The sequence below is a fragment of the Spermophilus citellus genome, assembly GCF_964194105.1.
Source record: "Spermophilus citellus genome assembly, chromosome: 5".
Taxonomy (NCBI): Eukaryota; Metazoa; Chordata; class Mammalia; order Rodentia; family Sciuridae; genus Spermophilus; species Spermophilus citellus.
Genome location: NC_138186.1, coordinates 59,178,810 through 59,196,747, shown reverse-complemented (window position 1 = coordinate 59,196,747; position 17,938 = coordinate 59,178,810). Strand labels below are relative to the sequence as shown.

General features: G+C 38.6%; 1 protein-coding gene across 6 annotated transcripts in view; it reads left to right on the top strand.

Annotated features, from left to right (window-relative positions):
• Nucleotides 1–17,676, top strand: part of ZNF318 (zinc finger protein 318) — a 35,658-nt gene extending 17,982 nt beyond the window's left edge. Inside the window, exons 7-10 of one of the 6 annotated variants that reach the window (XM_081293986.1) lie at nucleotides 5,723–5,926; nucleotides 6,389–6,488; nucleotides 7,365–7,483; nucleotides 7,746–12,306. In XM_081293986.1, the coding sequence (XP_081150112.1) occupies nucleotides 5,723–5,926; nucleotides 6,389–6,488; nucleotides 7,365–7,483; nucleotides 7,746–11,039 (3,717 nt within the window). In that variant the 3' untranslated portion in view covers nucleotides 11,040–12,306. Of the gene's footprint in view, nucleotides 1–5,722; nucleotides 6,127–6,229; nucleotides 6,253–6,388; nucleotides 6,489–7,364; nucleotides 7,484–7,745; nucleotides 12,313–16,428; nucleotides 16,583–16,922 lie in introns of those variants that run through there. The other 5 variants (XM_081293985.1, XM_081293987.1, XR_014021932.1 and 2 more) reach the window with 5 other exon arrangements.
• The last annotated feature ends 262 nt before the right edge of the window (nucleotides 17,677–17,938 follow it).

Here is a 17,938-nt window from a genome sequence, read left to right as displayed (position 1 = left end):
GTCTAGATCAGATCATGGAATTTCAGCAGTTAACTGTTACCCACAAAGTAGAATCCAGAATCCTTAGTATTCAAGGCCTTCCATGTTCTTGTTGTGGCATTTACTCCTTAATTCACTCCAGTCTATTCACAACTTATTACTATGTTGCTAAAGCCAGTGGATACATTTCAGTTTTCAAATCAGCAGCATTTGACATAGGGAACCACTATCTCCTATAAATAGTTTCTTCCCTTGGCTTCTGTCACACTTCTTTTTCTCCAAGTACATTGGGTGCTGCTGTTTGGTCTCTTTAGCTGCCTGTTGTCCCATAGATGATCTTTAAATATTTGAGTTTTTCAGGGCTCAGTCCTAGCCCAGTTCTCCAGAATTCTACTCTCTCCCCAAGCCATTTATCCGGTTTTATGCTGAAATACCATGTACTTCTTCCAGTTTTATATTTGAGTTCAAATGATTATTCTAAGTGTTTTTTTTTTTTAAATATTTATTTCTTGGTTTTTTGGTGGACACAACATCTTTGTTTGTACGTGGTGCTGAGGATCGAACCCGGGCCGCACACATGCCAGGCAAGCGTGCTACCGCTTGAGCCACATCCCCAGCCCCTATTCTAAGTGTTTTAACAGCTCACTTACCATTTCTACTTCATTGTTTCATAGGCACTTCAAATTCAGCATGTCCTAAACCTAAAATTAGTGACTGCACTCAATCTCCCTCCAATCTTTTCTTTCTCTAGTATTATCCATTTTCAGTGAATTGCACCACTATTCAACAGTTTTCATGCTAATACCTGAAAAGCATTCTTAGTATTTTCCTCTTCTTAACTGCCCTACAACCATCAATTACAAATTCTGTGTACTCTTCTTCCAAAGTAAATTTTAATCCCATTCATCTTACCATCTCTGTTGCCATCCAGGTAACTTCAATTCTTGCTTGTACTGCTACATTCTTGTTTTCTCCACATATAGCCAATGATTGTGATGCTTATTCCTTTGCTTACATCTCCAGCTTCATTGCATGCTTCTTTTCCTTCTTGCTCACTATACTTTATTTACTAGTTTTTTTTAAATTCCTCAGATATATAATCCACTCTGATGCCTTTGTATGTCCTTTATTTACCATACAAGCACAACTCTTTCACTTTTTTTTTAAATCAATGAATACCTTTTTTTATGTTGTTAACAGAACTTTATTTTATTCATATGTGGTGCTGAGAATCAAACCCAGTACCTCACACCAGTGAGGCAAGTGCTGTACCACTGAGCCACAACCCCAGCCCCTCAATTCTTTCTTTATTATCTCTTCTAACTCATATACATCCTTCAGATCATGACTTAAATTACTTCTGACTCCCTTCCCTGATTCCCCAGATTGTTAAATTTGCCCAATATATATTCTCATAATAACTTATAAGTTTTCTTCATAGCATTTATGATGGTTGTTATCATATAATTATATGTGTTCCCCCAGTTAGATTTTAAAGTTCAGAGAATCCAGAGCTGTATATGTTTCATTCTCCAACATAGTCCCCAGCATATAGCTCAGTGCCAGGCACGTAGAAATGAGTAGTATTCAGGAAGTACTACACTACATCTTATACCACCTCAGATTGCTTACTTTTCCAGTTGTGCATTATGCTATGACACCTCCCTGATTTTGTATTAGTAATCCTTTTAGCCAGGATTGTTTTTGGTACCAGGGATTTAACCCAGGGACACTTTACTACTGAGCCACATTCCCAGCCCTTTTTATTTTTTTTATTTTGAGACGGAGTCTCAATAAGTTGCTTAGGATTTAACTAAGTTGTTGAGGGTGGCCTTGAACTTGCAATCCTCCTGCCTCAGCCTCCCAAGTTGCTGGGATTACAGGTGTGTCCCACTGTTCTCCTAAAGATTGTTCTTATGCCTGGCTCCTTCACTAAATGAGAACTTCTTGAGGATAAAAGAGTATAACTTGTTAATTTTTGTGTTCCCCATGGCATCCAATATGTGTAGCACATAGTAGGTGCTGAGTTAATGTTGAGGTATAGGAAAGAGGATATTCTGTGTTATTTATCAACCAAATTCTAATTTTTCTCTGTCTTCCTGGAAGAGTGCTCTTTCTCAACTAAGTAGGACTACAGTCTCTTTATCCCTGCATCTTGAGTCCAGGACTTCAGTGTTAGGCTTCTACTTATGAAGAACCCAATGGTAATCTATTATCTTTTTTTTTTTTAAGTTGTAGAGAAACACAATACCTTTATTTTATTTATTTGTTTTTATATGGTGCTGAGGATTGAACCCAATGCTTCTCACATTCTAGGCAAGTGCTCTACCACTGAGCTACGACCCCAGCCCATCTGATATTTTAATTTGGGTAAATATGTTCTCTGAAGCTAACCAAGGATATGTTAGAATTAAGCTTTCATGTCTTCAGTAAGGAATGTTGCACTTAGAAACTTTCCTATTTGCCCTTTTTCTTCTTTATATGTCTGTCTCTCTTGTTCTTTCTCTTTGAGATGCCAGTGATCTGATCAGACCCAGGGCCTTCTGAATACTAAGCAGGCACTCTCCCACTGAGCTACATCCCAAGCCTTTTTTTTTTTCTTTAATATTTTTGGTAGTTGTAGATGGTCACAATACCTTTATTTATTTATCTTTATGTGATGCTGAAGAGTAAACCCAGTCTCATGCGTGTTAGGGAAGCACTCTACCACTGAGCTATAGCTTCAGCCCTCCTTTTGCTACTCTTTAAAATGTTGGAGCCAGCGTGGTGGCGCACACCTGTAATCTCAATGGCTCAGGAGGCTGAGGCAGGAGGATAAGGAGTTTAAAGCCATGTTCAGCAACTTAGTGATGCCCTAAGCAACTTAGTAAGACCTTGTCTCTAAATAATATACAAAAAAGGGGTGGGGATATGCCTCAGTGGTTGAGTGCCCCTGGGTTTAATCCCTAGTACCAAAAAAATTTATAGGTGGTTTGAGATTTTCTCACTCTTGCAGTTTATTTCAGAAAAATATATACACACATAAGCCTATAATTCCATTCATACCTCAGTGTATATTATTCCAAATATTCTTATTTTGTTCATTAGTTTATTTAACAGATATTTATCAATCACCATGAAAGTGTTAGGCATTAATCTAAGTATGGGATGGATAGCAGGAAACAATATGGATCCATATTCTCATGAAATTGAAAAAGATAGATGATAAGTAAACAAGTGCATGTAATGACAGTTAAGAATGTAAGGTGTATATAATATTAGAGAAGGTCTTTTGAATAAAGTGACATGTAACATACTACATGTATTTACATACCTTTTTTGGGGGGTATCAGGGATTGAACTCAGTGGGTACTCACCCACTGAGCCACATCCCCAGCCTTATTTTGTATTTTATTTAGAGACAGGGTCTCATTGAGTTGCTTAGCACCTTGCTTTTGCTGAGGCTGGCTTTGAATTCAAGATACTTCTGTCTCAGCCTCCTGAGTCACTGGGATAACAGCTGTGTGCCACCACATCCAGCTTTACATATTTTTTTAAATATTTTTTAGTTGTAGATGGATACAATACCTTTATTTATCTTTATGTGGTGCTGAGGATCAAACCCAGTGCCTCACACGTGCTAGGTGAGCGCTCTACCACTGAGCCATAATCCCAGCCCATCTTTAGAAATTTTTTTTTCTAGTTGCAGATAGACATAACACCTTTATTTTATTTATTTATTTGTATGTGGTACTGAAGATTGAACAGAGTCCCTCACATGTGCTAGGCAAGTGCTTTACCACTGAGCTACAACCCCATACTAATATATATATATATATATATATATTTAGTTTTAGTTGTGGATAAACTTTTAATATTTTTATGTGGTGCTGAGAATCAAACTCAGTGACTCACACAAGTTCTCTATCACTGAGCCACAACCTCAGCCCTATCTTTTTTGATTATTCACGTATATTTTGTTACTTTTCTCAGTATGTCATAAATGTCTTTCCATGTCAGTAAATTTACTTCTGTAATATATTTTTAATAACTTTATTTTTTATTGTTTTTGTTTTATGGAGAGCAAAATTTATTTGACCAATCAAATCACTGTTTTTTGACATAATAATTTCCTTAGGATAAATGTCAAGGAGTGGAATTGCTGTGTCAAAGGATGTACAGAATTTTTTATTTTTTTAATTGAACTGGGTATGGAACCCAGGGGCTCATGCATGCTAGGCAGGTGTTGTACCATTGAGGTGCCACTCCAGCCCCATCATTTTGAGGTATGTAATATGTATTCCCAGATTGTCTTCCATAAATGTTACCAATTAATACTCTTACAAGCAGTGTAAGAACTCTCCAATTCCCTGAGTGTAATCTCTTTAGGGATTTTTGAATAGGACTCTGATAGGGAAAGAGTATCTTTGACATTCTTATTTTTTTCCCTTTCTCTGTCCCCTATCTTCTCTCTACCAACCAGAATTACAGGTACCCAGTTCCCTTATCTTGTCTACTATAGAACCCCATCCATACTTACCTTCTCTCTATTGCAAAATTATCTTTTTTTCTATTCCTTATGTCCCAACATTAACTAAAATTCTCATTTCCTGAATGCCATCATCCCAGCTTGGTGACTAATTCATATTATAATACTTATTGTTGAGAATTTAACATTGGGAAGTGTTTTTGTTTTTGTGGTACTGAGGATTGAACCCAGGGGTACTTTACCATTGAGGTACATCCTCAGCCCTTCTTAAATTTTATTTTGAGGCAGGGTCTTGCTAAATTGCCAGGTCTGACCTTGAACTTGTGATCCTACTGCCTCAGCCCACTAAATTGCTGGAATTACAGGTGTGCATCACCATGCCTGGCTGCAGTTATATTTTAAAAGAGAATTCATATTAACTCAAAGGTGTTAAATCTAATGATAACCTTTATGTAGTTAGGAATATTTTACTCAGATTCCTTTAAGTCATTTCACATAAATGACAGTCTACTTTTTTAAAAAAAATAATTTTGTTATATATGGACATAATCCTTTTATTTTTATTCATTTATTTTTATGTGGTGCTAAGGATTTAACCCAGTACCTCACATGTGCTAGGCAAGCACGCTACCACTGACCTACAACAGTTCTGCTCAATGCACAACCCCAGCAGTCTGCTCTGTGCACAACACAGCCCCAACAGTCTGCTCTATGCACAACACCATAGCCCTTCTCTAGTTTTCTAAACCAGGATGTGTGTGATAAGTGAGTTAGCTGTCACCTATTTTCTTTGTTTAATTTACTTTACCTGTCAGTTACCTTTTCCATTTTGGTTTTTCTTACCGCTTTGGTTATCACTCTGATTTTAAAATTGAACAAGTGTATTTGGTTGTATAGGTAACAGGTTAATTATCTCCCAAAGGGTATACAGTGAAGAGACTCCTCCTACACTTGTTCTCCAGTTCTCCTCCCCAGAGGGGCCTAATGTTTCCACAATTTTGGGTATTTTAGAAATATTTAAGGATATGTAAGCTACTGTATTGCCATTATGCTTTATTTTTTATGATGTGATAGAACTGTGGGTTCTAATTATTTCTCTTTGAGCCTCCGACATAGGTTTCCCTTGGGGTTCTCCCTAGCTTGTCTAGCCTTTTAGGCATTGAAAATATGGTCATATATCCTTATTTCTATTATTACAACTACTTGATTTTTTCTGAGAGAAGACAAATCCAGACTACCTTGAATTCTTTTAAAGTTCAGGTTTTTCCCTTCTAGGAATCAAAAGTAAGCAATGAGAAGTCCCGCATTAAGAGCCCTAAGCCTGCTGAAAGCCCCCAGCCAGCTGCTAAGCAGTCTGATCAGCCCATTGCTGCTTATGAGTATTATGATGCTGGCAATCACTGGTGCAAAGACTGCAATACCATCTGTGGGACCATGTTTGACTTCTTCACTCATATGCACAATAAGAAGCACACACAGGTAGGTATCCTGTCTTCTGTTTCCATTATACCCTCTTCCCCTCCAACTTCTATACCCCCATCTGTATTACAAAGCTGGAAAATGAAACATGCTTATGGGCAGGAGCCCCAATCTGAAGAGCCAAGAGGTACCAACAAAGGAGACACCACCCCCAGGGCTCAGTCCAGGGGACCTGCCTATAACTAAACACCATGACAAGTGTAAGTGAGGCTTCTGCCTCTTTTGATTCCTTGAGTACCTGATTTTTGTTTCATTTTATCTGTTTTTATTACTTGCTCTAACATGTGTTTACCTTTTCCACAGGTGAATTCCGATTAAACAGTTGGCAGAGGGGATGGGTGGAGGTGGGGAGCTCTAGGGGCTTCTGGTTCCCTGGTCTTATGTGTGGGGGAAAAAAGAAAGAAAAGTGGGTCATTGAGTTTTTAGTGCTGTTGTGTGAGCACCTCTGCCTCTTGCAAATAGACACTGGATCCCTACAACAGACCTTGGGCTTCAAAGACCCAGAGTGAGGCCAAGCAAGATGCTGTAAAACGTACTGACAAGATAACTGTTCCTGCAAAAGGTGGGTTTACTCCTTACCTCCTTTTTGGTTTCCTCACATTCCTCATATCTCCAATGAAGAGGTGCCCCTGAACTAAAGTTCTAGGAAGCAGCATAGCATGCATGAGTCATGAACATTTCCTTTTAACAAATATGTAAGAATGCCTTCTGTGTGCAAAACATTATACTAGGTCTTGAAGATATAAAGACATCTGTAAGACAATGATCTCTACCTAATGACCAGAATGAAATGAACGGATGTTAATTACATACTTAGCACTTACAGTATAGCAGAACAACTGTATTTGTCATTGGCTTATTCACTAACATATTTGAAATCCAGTTATGAAGGACAGTAAGAGGTGATTTAACTGCCTTCTCAACTAAGAACTATAAAATATGATGAAGTGTTGCTATTAAGGGGTAAATCAAGAAGTAAAGTTTCTTGATATTTAAGCTTTTCAATTTCTTAAAACTTCACAAGTAGTACTACTACTACATTCTTTAGATCTATGGAAAATAGTTTCTTGAACAATTAATCCTAATAGGAGAGTTTCTTATACACATGTTAGTGGACTGTTTGGGAGTACAGTTTTTAAATCTCATGAGATACTTAGTGCTACTTACAGTTTGAGGAGAATCAGCAGAGGGAAACACAGGAGAATCCTGAATTAACTAGTGTCCCCAAGAGATAGAAGGAATAGTGGTCAAGAGCTCAAGCCTTAGGTTGGGAAGACTATGCCCTTGGGATCCATCTAAATGCTTCTTCTGACTCCTAAGTGGGTAAGGTCCTCTTACCATAATTATTTTACTGCAAAGGGATGGTGGGATTTCTTTTGGTTGCTGTCATTTTTGGTGGAAAAGACTTACTTCCTTAACTTTCTTCTATTTCTTTCAGGCTCTGAGTTTCTGATTCCTATCACTGGGTTTTATTGCCAGCTTTGTGAGGAATTTTTGGGGGACCCAATTTCTGGAGAGCAACATGTGAAGGGTCACCAACACAATGAGAAATACAAGGTTTGTAGTACTTGATGGAGTTTCCTACTTTCTGTAGTAATTCTTTTGACTTTGTCAAACTGTGGAGCTAGAGATAGTTATTGACACTTTAAATTTCATATAACCAATAGGATATTTGCTTTAATCTTAGTGAGAATCATTAATATCCTTGAAAAGTTTAATATAGGGATTTCTTCTAAGTGAATTGTAATAGTGGCAGGGCCAAAATTTTCTCTTTCATTATTTTGATCAGTTGTTGAGCCTTTTTCATTTATTTTTGCAGAAATATGTGGATGAAAACCCATTGTATGAAGAGCGGCGGAATCTGGACCGCCAAGCTGGATTGGCTGTGGTTCTAGAGACAGAACGGCGACGGCAAAATGAGCTAAAGCGCAAACTTGGTGAGAAACCAAAGGAAGAAAGGAAAGAAAAAAAGGCAAAAGTTGTGAAAGAAGCAAAGGAAGACAATAAGGTCTCTGTGGAATTAGAAGACCAGCTCCCTGAGGGTGGGAACTCCCCTGAAAAAGCTGAAAATAAAAAAAGTTCTAGCATCAAACTCCAGTTAAAAGAAGAGGTAAAGAAGGAATCACCAACATCATCGTCTTTTGGGAAATTCAGTTGGAAGAAGCCAGAAAAAGAAGAGGAAAAAAGTTCAGTAGTAGCCTCAAGTATCCTTAAGGAAGAGATTATGGAAAGCAGTAAGGACAAAGAAGATGGCAAAGCTGAAGCTGGGAAGGCAAAACCCATCAAAATTAAGCTCTCTGGGAAAACTGTTGTTGCACATACCAGCCCCTGGATGCCTGTTGTGACAACTTCAACACAGACTAAGATCCGACCCAACCTGCCTATTCCATCCACAGTACTCCGCAAATCAGGTTCAGCTACAGTGAGCAAGCCTGCTCCACTTAATACCTTTCTGTCTATCAAGTCCTCTGGAACCACTGCTAAACCTCTGCCAGTAGTTAAAGAATCTTCAGCTGATCTCCTTTTGCCTCCAGACATTATCTCTAAAGCTTTTGGAGGAGAAGAGGTGATTCTAAAAGGATCTCCAGAGGAAAAAATGGTGCTGACTGAAAAGATTGAGCCATCTCATATACCTGAGCAAATGTTGCCACCTCCTCCACCTCCACCACCACCACCACCACCTCCACCTCCACCTCCCCCAGTTATACCTCATCCAGCTGCTTCATCTCCTTCCCAAGCAAATGCTGTCTTGGCTCCCTTAAAATCAAACTCATTTATATCTCAGACTCTAAGTCCTGGCTTTCTGGGTCCTAACATTTTGAACCCAGTGTTGCCTGTAGCCATTATAGCCTCAGCACAGCCAGCTGCCATTCCTTCTGATGAGACAGCTCCTGGGGTGAGTGAGAGTGACCAAGACCAAGCCCTATTCTCTGTGTTGGTACGTCCTCCACCCCCCCTCTCAAGTGTGTTCAGTGAACAAGCCAAAAAATTGGAGAAACGAAATTCATGCTTAGCTACAGCCAATGCTAAGGACCTGTATGACATATTCTACAGTAGTGGTGGAAAGGGGACCCCTGAGACCAAGCTGAGTGGTGGTTCATTGACCAATGGGGAAAATAGCAACCTTTCTAAAACTGAAAGTTCAGATTCTACTTCTGCTTTGAACAGCAGTGTCTCCCAAGAGGGTTTGGTCACTGCTTCTATTGTTAGCAACACTGAAAATCCCATTGCAAAAACTCTGGTGTCGGTAGGGAAGTGGTCAGTTGTAGAACAAGCAGACCCCCAAAACAGAGGTAATAGCTATGGCTTCTTACAGCCTCTGACAAGATTGTGCCAAAACAGGCCTTATGAAACTGTTACCCCAAAGACAGATACTTTGGCCATGTGGACTTCTAGCTCCTTCCAGAATGACACTGATAGGGATGTATATCCAGAGTGGAAAATCAATCTTGACCTAGAAGAGCCAGGGCCACCTGAAATAGACCCAGCTCCTCAACTATCAGATACACACTGCCATACCAAGACATCTCGGAAGTTGATAAAAATTCACCTCAGAGATTCTGGTAACAAAGATAAGGAAAGCCAGGAGTTTTACCAAACTGAAGATTGTGGAGAAGGTGTGATAGAGTCAAATAGTGAACTAAAAGGAAGGGTAGCAGTTGAAGAGGGAGCAAGTGCCAACATTGAGTCCCACAGCATAGAAGACTCTAATTTGAACCATGGGAGTAGCTATATCCAAGAGGGAGAAGTAGAGCAGCCCAATTTGCTACTGATTGACAAAGAGGCTGAACAGTCTAAGAAATTGATAACAGGACATGAAACTCTAAGTAAAATAGTAATTGAAGTAAGTGCACAGACTCTGTCTTCCACAAAGTCAAAAATAGATTCTTTTCCATCAGAAACTAGATCTTTACTCCAGAATCCACAAGATACACCTGGAAAAATTTCTGCCCCAGAATTGCTGCTTCAGTCCCCTGTCAGGTCAAATATATATTTATCAGATAGTCACCAGGAGCAAGGTGTTTCAGCTGGTAGTGAAGAGTGGTTAGAAAATTCAGCTCCAGGTGCAGTTTCCAGAGCTTCTAGGTGCAGAAGCCTCAAACTCGAGAGAGAAAGATCAAAAGATTTTCAAGGTAAAATAATCTGTGATCTGCCTGTTTGGGATGAGAACAAGAAAAGACCAGAGATGTGGGAGAGCCCAGAGAAACCAGAAGTGGAAGCTGTGGAGTTGCAGGATGTCCATCCAGAATTAACAGTAACAATAGAAAGCAACACCTTAGAAGACTTTGAAGCTAAGAATTTAAAGGTAGAGAAGCTTGCTGTCCTGGGAAATCTGGGGAATATGCATGTTGATTTCTGCAATTCTCGGGTAGACCCAGCACATAGATCCCCAACTGCCCTATCTCAGAAAATATGTGAAGAAAATTCTGTATCACTTACAGAGTGTAATCCCTCTATCCCCAGTGACTTTGAACCAATCCCATCTTTTTCTGGGTTTCCATTAGATTCTCACAAAACCCTGGTGCTTAACTTTGAGACAGAAACTGAATATAATTCATCTAATCCCAGAAGTGGGAAGATCACTTCTAACATTTTGAAAACTGGTTTTCCTATAGAAAATGTTGACCATAGCTTGAGCCTAGAGGGAACACATCAGGCCCTTGATCTCTTGGCAGGAGGAATGTTGCCTGAGGAGGCAGAAGAAACTTCCCAATTACAGAAGCAAGAGTCACTCAGATTGGAATCAAAAACAATTAGTCCTGCAGGCCTTGGACCATCTCCTTGCCTTCCAGACCTTGTTGACTTTGTCACACGGACATCTGGAGTTGGAAAAGAGAAGATATGTTCTCCCCTCTCTGATCCCGATGACCCTCCTAAGCATAGATCCCTGGAGATGGGACCACTACAGCTAGAAATTCCGAAAGTATCCATCACAGAGGTAGCAGCTTCTCAAATAAATGAGGACAATGAGAGCCCTTTGAATTTGGCAAAAACTCCAACTTCAGCATCCCCTTCAAGGGAGCAGGTAGTTGGAGGTACTCAGGAAATGTCTGAACAAGAAACTGTAGTTGATGCCATCCAGGACCACACAGAATCCAGTGTTCATGACTAAGAATGAACCACCCAAGGCTGCTTGTGGATGAATCAAATTGGCTTCTAGAAATCAGATGCCCACATGATCCAGGACTAATTGGCAATCTCATCTGGAACCTACACCAAGAGTCGGCAACTTACAGTAAATGTTTATGGGAGTTAAAAAATTTACCTCCTTTCCTTCCCCACCCCTTAAAATACTGGACAAATCAAGCATTAACATCTATACATACCTGTAAAAAAGTATTTTCTGTTAATTTTTGTTCTTTTTGGTCAAATTGTTTCTCCTACTTTGTCATTAAAGTCAAATGTCTATCCTGGCTCACCACATAGTGTGCTTTGATTGTATTTTGGCTTTGACACTGCCATTTCTGGAATGTGGGGGAGGAGGGAAACAAAGCTGACTTCTCCAAATGCTGTGTTGTATTCCCACCCAATATCTGGGCAGCTGATGAATCTCTGGGAGAAACACCAGAGTTTGCTGAAATGGAAAACTTCTACTGATGAAGGAAGAATTGTTCATCTCTTAGGCTTCCATTTCGATGGGCCTGCCTTATCATTGTTTGAAATGCAGCGTGAGTAGCCCTTTTGTTTACTGTCTACTTCCCTAATTGGCATGTCAATTCCCATGTTTCCCTTACTCTGTTGCCTTTGCTTGAGATGGTCCTGCTAACCCACAAACTTGTTTGGAAATGGCCACAGTAAACAGAAGAAAATCTGGCAGACTCACTTTGAAGATGACAAATCAACAATTGGGTAAGGCTTATTCATGGTTCAGTGCCAGGAGCAGATGTTATTGGGGTTTGTTTGAAATGGCCTTTGCTTATTGTATTGTGATCCAATAAATCTGTATTAAATTGTTTAGCAGCCATTTTTGTTCTGAAGAGGTAGAAGATCTGAAACTTGTCTTGGGATTGGACTCATTCTCTGTTCTACAAAACTATATGTATCCCTTTCTCTACCTCTCCCTTTCCCAAGTTATTTCCACCATAGTGTGATGTTTTGGGTTGTACATTTTGTTAAAAAGATTAAAGGATTTATGAGTTGGCTTGGACAAGTTTAATTTTATTTTTAATGTGTTAATTTCTTGGAATAAATATGCATTAATCTCATGTTTCTTTCTGGATTTTTGTTTTGAAATTGCACACATTTTAACTTCAAAGGAAAACCAGAATAGTAAACCCCGGCTGCCTTATTATCTGATTCCCATCCCCAACCATTCTTTCCCCCTACTTGTCAGAGCTACTTCATGCCAGAATGTTAGGTTATATACTATGTGATATTATGCTGCCCAAATTGGTAATAAGAGACAACCGTGATCTGGTATTGGCATCTTCCTATTGTAAAGCTCGTTATGTACCCTGTGTTGCTTTCCTTGGGCTTTTCTGGGAAACTGAGCTCTCCTATGACAGGTATTTGTTTAGAATGTTCTTGGGAATCAGGTAGTTCAGTTCTCAGGGTTTTTTTTGTTTTTTTTTTTTAATTTCTGTCCCAGTTTCCTTCTCATATTCCTATGTTTAACAGTTTGTAATCTGGCTCAACAGTAGCTTAAGAGACTTCTCGCATCTATTTCTCTAATGAAATGTAGTATTAGTAATCTTTTTCTATCTTCAGAATTCTTTTTTCCCTATTTCCTTATGTAGAGGGCTGTAGAATTTCTAGATTGAGTTTTCAGAAGCAATTTAATTTTTCTAGAACCTAAGTATTATCAAGTTAGAAGTTATCCTGGCCTCTGTTCTTCATGTTGTGAAAAGGGCACATTTGGATAGCTAGATCCTCAAATATGCCTCAGGTATTTGCCTTGCTGTGATTTTGGACAAGTTGCTTTACCTCACTGTGTCACAGGGTTAGTATGTGTGTATGTATGGTTTTCCTTTAAAATGATCATTATCCCAATCTCAACACCAAATGTTTTCAGGGTCTGGCCATCCTGAGTAATATTTCTGAGCCCATTTTTTTTTTTTAGGCTGAAACCTAAGTTCAGTGTATTTTTCTGGCCTGGAAGCCACAGATTGACTCAAAAAGATGTCCTTCAGAAGAGCTTGAATTAAGGAAGCTTCAGAGAGATTTATAGAGGTTCCCCCTCCCTATTCTAGAAGGTTTTCTACAGGAATTTAGGGAATGTAAACATTTTAAATGCCAGTTTGTGTTGATTTTAGGCCTGTTCCTTTAGTAAGTTCCACCTCTTTCAGGGGTGAGACAGTGGGGTTAGGGAAAGAGTTGGGAGGCGTTAATCATACCCAGATCTTAACCTTACTCCTTCTCAGAAGGATTCAGAATCTTGTTCTCTGTTAGGAGGGGAGACTTGTAGGAAGGGAAGAAGGAGGGGAGACTTGTAGGAAGGGAAGAGAAGCGGAACTAGTTCTAATAACACTTGTCATCTCTGTGTAACTTTGGGATTTATGCAAGTTATCAGTTTGGGCTTTTTCTAGAATGCTCACTTGAAAATTTCTGGAAAAGGAATTTTTGAGTTGAAGGAATGGCATTCTTTGTATCTGCCCTGAACCAGCTGAGGGAGAGCTTTCAGAAATCTATAGACTGGGAAGGAAGAATTGCTGACTTCTTCCTCTTTGATCAGTGGAATCTTATCTAGAGAAGACTTTAAAGTAGAGATCTAACCCTGGAACTGGCATCTAGAGGTAGGGTGTATTTCTTTTCACTCACTACTATCATAGTACTAAGGAAAGCACTGCAAGGAATGGGCCCTGATCTTTACGTGTGGCTTATGGTATCATATACCTGTTTTAAATTTCTACAAACATTAGGAATAATTCTTTTTAAAGATAGAGAGAGAGAGAGAATTTTAATATTTATTTTTTTTAGTTTTCGGCGGACACAACATCTTTGTTTGTATGTGGTGCTGAGGATCGAACCCGGGCCGCAGGCATGCCAGGCGAGCGCACTACCTCTTGAGCCACATCCCCAGCCCAGGAATAATTCTTATCTGATTCCCTCAACTGACAACAAATGATTAGCAATTATGTTTAAATGTGGGCAAACTCCTAATTTTACCTAAGTTAACTCATTAAAAATTCCCCTTGACTTTGTGAATGGAGACTTCCTGCTTTATAAACCATCTTTCTCTTATTCATGGCTGTTCTAGTAGGGCATATAATACTCTTTAGTTATCTTTCTGCTAATAATACTGCTGAATAATATATCAAAAGTATTCCCACCTTACCCCATACGGCTTCATCTCTAAGATAATAAATTAAAAATTGGTTACAACTTTGGTAACTCAGCATACCAGAACATATATGTCTAACGGATTGCCAGGTTCACAGAATGAGTAAGAATGGGGAGGAGGGGTTAGGGAGCTGGACATATAGCACATAGGCCTCCAATAGGCATAGAAAGTGTGTGTGTGTCTGTTTTTTAAAGTAGGGGAGGATTCAGAGAACAAATAGCCTATAACACAATTGAGGTGGTTTGTTTTTGTTTTGTTTTTTAAATATATTTCTAAATCTTTGTTGTCGTCACTTTAACAAAGCTTACCTACCAGGTCTAGAATGAGAATGTAAGCAGACTCTATACTTATTAATAATTTCTGTGAGAATATAGACACACAGAAATAGTTCAGGATTGTGAGCACATTTTTTCTTTATTTAGAGTTTAATTTTGCAATAATGTTTATGTAATTTTTTAAGTAAGATTGTATATACAACAACAGTATCCATCAATAATCTAAGCATTAAACTTACAATGAAATTCTTTTAAATAATCACCAATATTCCTAATTTTCCCTCAGCCCATATACAGTTTTGGAGAAAAAAAATCATAAACCTGTATGTTTATGTTGTAGCCCTTAACATGGTTGTAATTTTACAATATGTATTCCTTTGATTAATATATGGCCCCCAACTGCAATATAAACTCTCCAAAGCACAGGAAGTCATCTTTGCTTAGTAGTTTTTCATCATTGTATTCACAGTGCACAGTTGCCTGGCACATTGAGTGTGCTCAATAAAAATTCATTCAAAGAATCAATGTAATAGTAGCTGTTTTTATTAACTGATTGTTAATATTCAGTATTTTACAAGTGGGTTAAACTATTCATTGCTGATTGTATTTGCTGGGTTCCTAGCCCTTCAGAAGCCAACTGTCTTGCTTCTGCCCTGAGTCTTTGCATACAAAACACCATCAATATCAATGAGTTCATGTCAATGATACCAGTGGTCCCTTTATTTTAACAGCATTCTAGAATAGTAGTGCTACCAGGCTAGGAAGGGGGACACACTACTCCAGCATCTCTTGGGAGATAAAATAAGGATGGGGAGGAGGGTAAACTGACCTGAAAGTAAACAAACAAAAAAGTTTGAGGGTTCTAATTTTCATATGGCCCCCTTTATCCTTCCAACTAAATAAGTATGTTGAAGTTAGTCAAACCCCAAATCCCTCTGATTTAGCCAAAGGAATTATTTAGTATTTTGTGGCCCAACAGCCTCTTGATAGCTCATCAAAATTAAAACTGTCAATTTCATTTCTGAATGGAAACAACTAAAAAAGAATGTCTTAGGAGCAATGCTTTTACTTTTTATTTCATATTTTCTGTTGTCTGTCAATCTTCTGATCATAAAAATACATTTTATATAAAATATGCACATAAAATGTACACATGCATATACACACGTACATAAAAGATGTCATGTTTATGTCAGTAAGGGTTATCTGGTACTATAGAATTTTAGGCCAGGTTTTTGGATTCCCACCCTGATTTTTAAATTTTTGTTTCTATGTATTTAAATTAAAAACCTTTTAAAGCTGTCTCTCTCTGTCTTCACTCCTCTCATCTGCTTTCCATCGTAACAAATAGATCCTACTGTTTTTCCCTCAAGACTTCCTAAAATTCTACTCCCGTCTATGCTGGGCAGCATATCTTCAAGAAACTCCTACCATTCTTTTCCCTCTCTTCCTCCTCCCCTTCCCTTCCCTCTACCTTTGTTGAGCTGATTGTGCATATCTACTAATGGACAAACACTGGGACCTTAAGTTACATAAATCAAGACACTTGTCTTCACAAAGCTTGCTTTAATGCCAGGTACACATATCATAGTCTCAATGCAAAAGAATGGAAGATAATGCACAGATAATGATTTAAAGATTTACAGGTTTTTGTTACTTCCATTCTTGGGAGATCAGGCAAGAAAGGAGTTTTGTAGAAAATAAGGGAAATGAGTATTTTTAAGGAAAGTGAATGAGCAGGTTGACAATACAGTTATATAATGGGAGAACAAAAGGTAGAGGATGTAGAGAAAGGTAACAAAGAAATGACCATATTGAGGTATTTTCTTTCATCATCTCTCTGATACTCTGCCCTGCTGAGTTTCCTTCCTATAGCCTACTTGTATAAGAATGATTATGATCACATTGTTACTGACTCTAACCCACCTATCTTCCTTTCTTTTCAGAAACAATTCCAGAACTCTTCACATTTCCCAAAGGAAGGACTGCAGCAGATATTTCTGCTCCAGAGAGTCAGGAATAGAAACCACAAAGACCATGGAAATGTTGAGCGCCCTTGTGGCCAGTAAGCAATCACCTCCAGGGTCTGACTTCCAGAAGGTGGGTATGGTATGGCTGCTTGGGGCAGGAATGGGTTATGGAGAAATCTCTGTCATTTTAGCTATTGGGAAATAGTGAGTTGGGTGAACAAATATGTATATATCTGTGTCTTTGTATCAGTAAAGGAGGAACAGGAAAAGAATGGATATAGAGGGTATGTATTTTAGACTTGCTATTATGCACCCATTTAGCATTGAATAAATTATTAAACTTCCATTTAGCATTGAATAAACTATTAAACTTCCATTTAGCATTGAATAAACTATTAAACTTTCATCTCATTTAGTGCTATAATATTTATGTTAAAACTATGAATTTTATGCCTTCCCATTCTTTCTAGGCCCTATGCCTCAATGTCTCTGGAAAGTAGAACATCTCTTATTTTGGTTCTACCCTCCCTTAATGGACAATTCAAGAATTAAGGTAAAATTGGATATGACCTTAGAGGAATAGAGTATAAGTAAGCAAAGGAGATTCAAGGAAGGAGAACAATTACAGAGGAGATGTTTGAAAAAAGTCCCTGGGATATCAGACAGTTGTCTACCAGATTCCATACAGTCTTTTTTAAAAATATTTTTTAGATGTATAGACCTTTATTTTATTCGTTTACTTAAATGTGGTGCTGAGAATCGAACCCAGTGCCTCACACACGCTAGGCAAGTGCTCTACCACTGAGCCACAGCGTCAGCCCCTCCATACAGTCTTATTACTTTTCCTACACACATTGAAATATCTGGGCCAGTCACATGGTGCATGTGTGTAATCCCAGCAATTTGGGAGGCTAAGGCAGGAGGATTGCAAATTCGAGGCCAGCCTTGGCAGGTGAGACCCTGTCTCAAAAATAAGTAAATAAACAAATGAATAAATAAAGTGCTAGAGATATAGCTCAGTGGTAGACCACCCCTGTTTTCATCCCCAGTACTGAAAAAACAAACATCTGGTATACAGGAGCAGGCAAGTATCATTCCAAAATACCAGGGATACTTCTTATTCTCTATCTAAAATGATGGACATTTTTTTACTCCCTTTTGTGTTTGGAACTGTGGGCTCAACGACACAGTGGAAAAGAGAACCAGAATTCAGTATGACTGAATTCATTTCATTTAAACCTAAGCTACCCCAATTACAGATTTACCCAGAAAATTCTTATCTTAGTTTTGTTCCTGATTTGCAAATCCAATCACTTTTAGGGCCCTAGAGATCTAGTTTACTGCCTAAATCTATGTTCTTGGTAACTTGACACTACAGCTATTTAAAACAAACAAACATACATATAATGTATAACCAGAATCATCAGTAGAATAAAAAGGAAAGGGTAAAAAGTATCTCAGGAGCTCTTGGTACTGAGATTTTTAT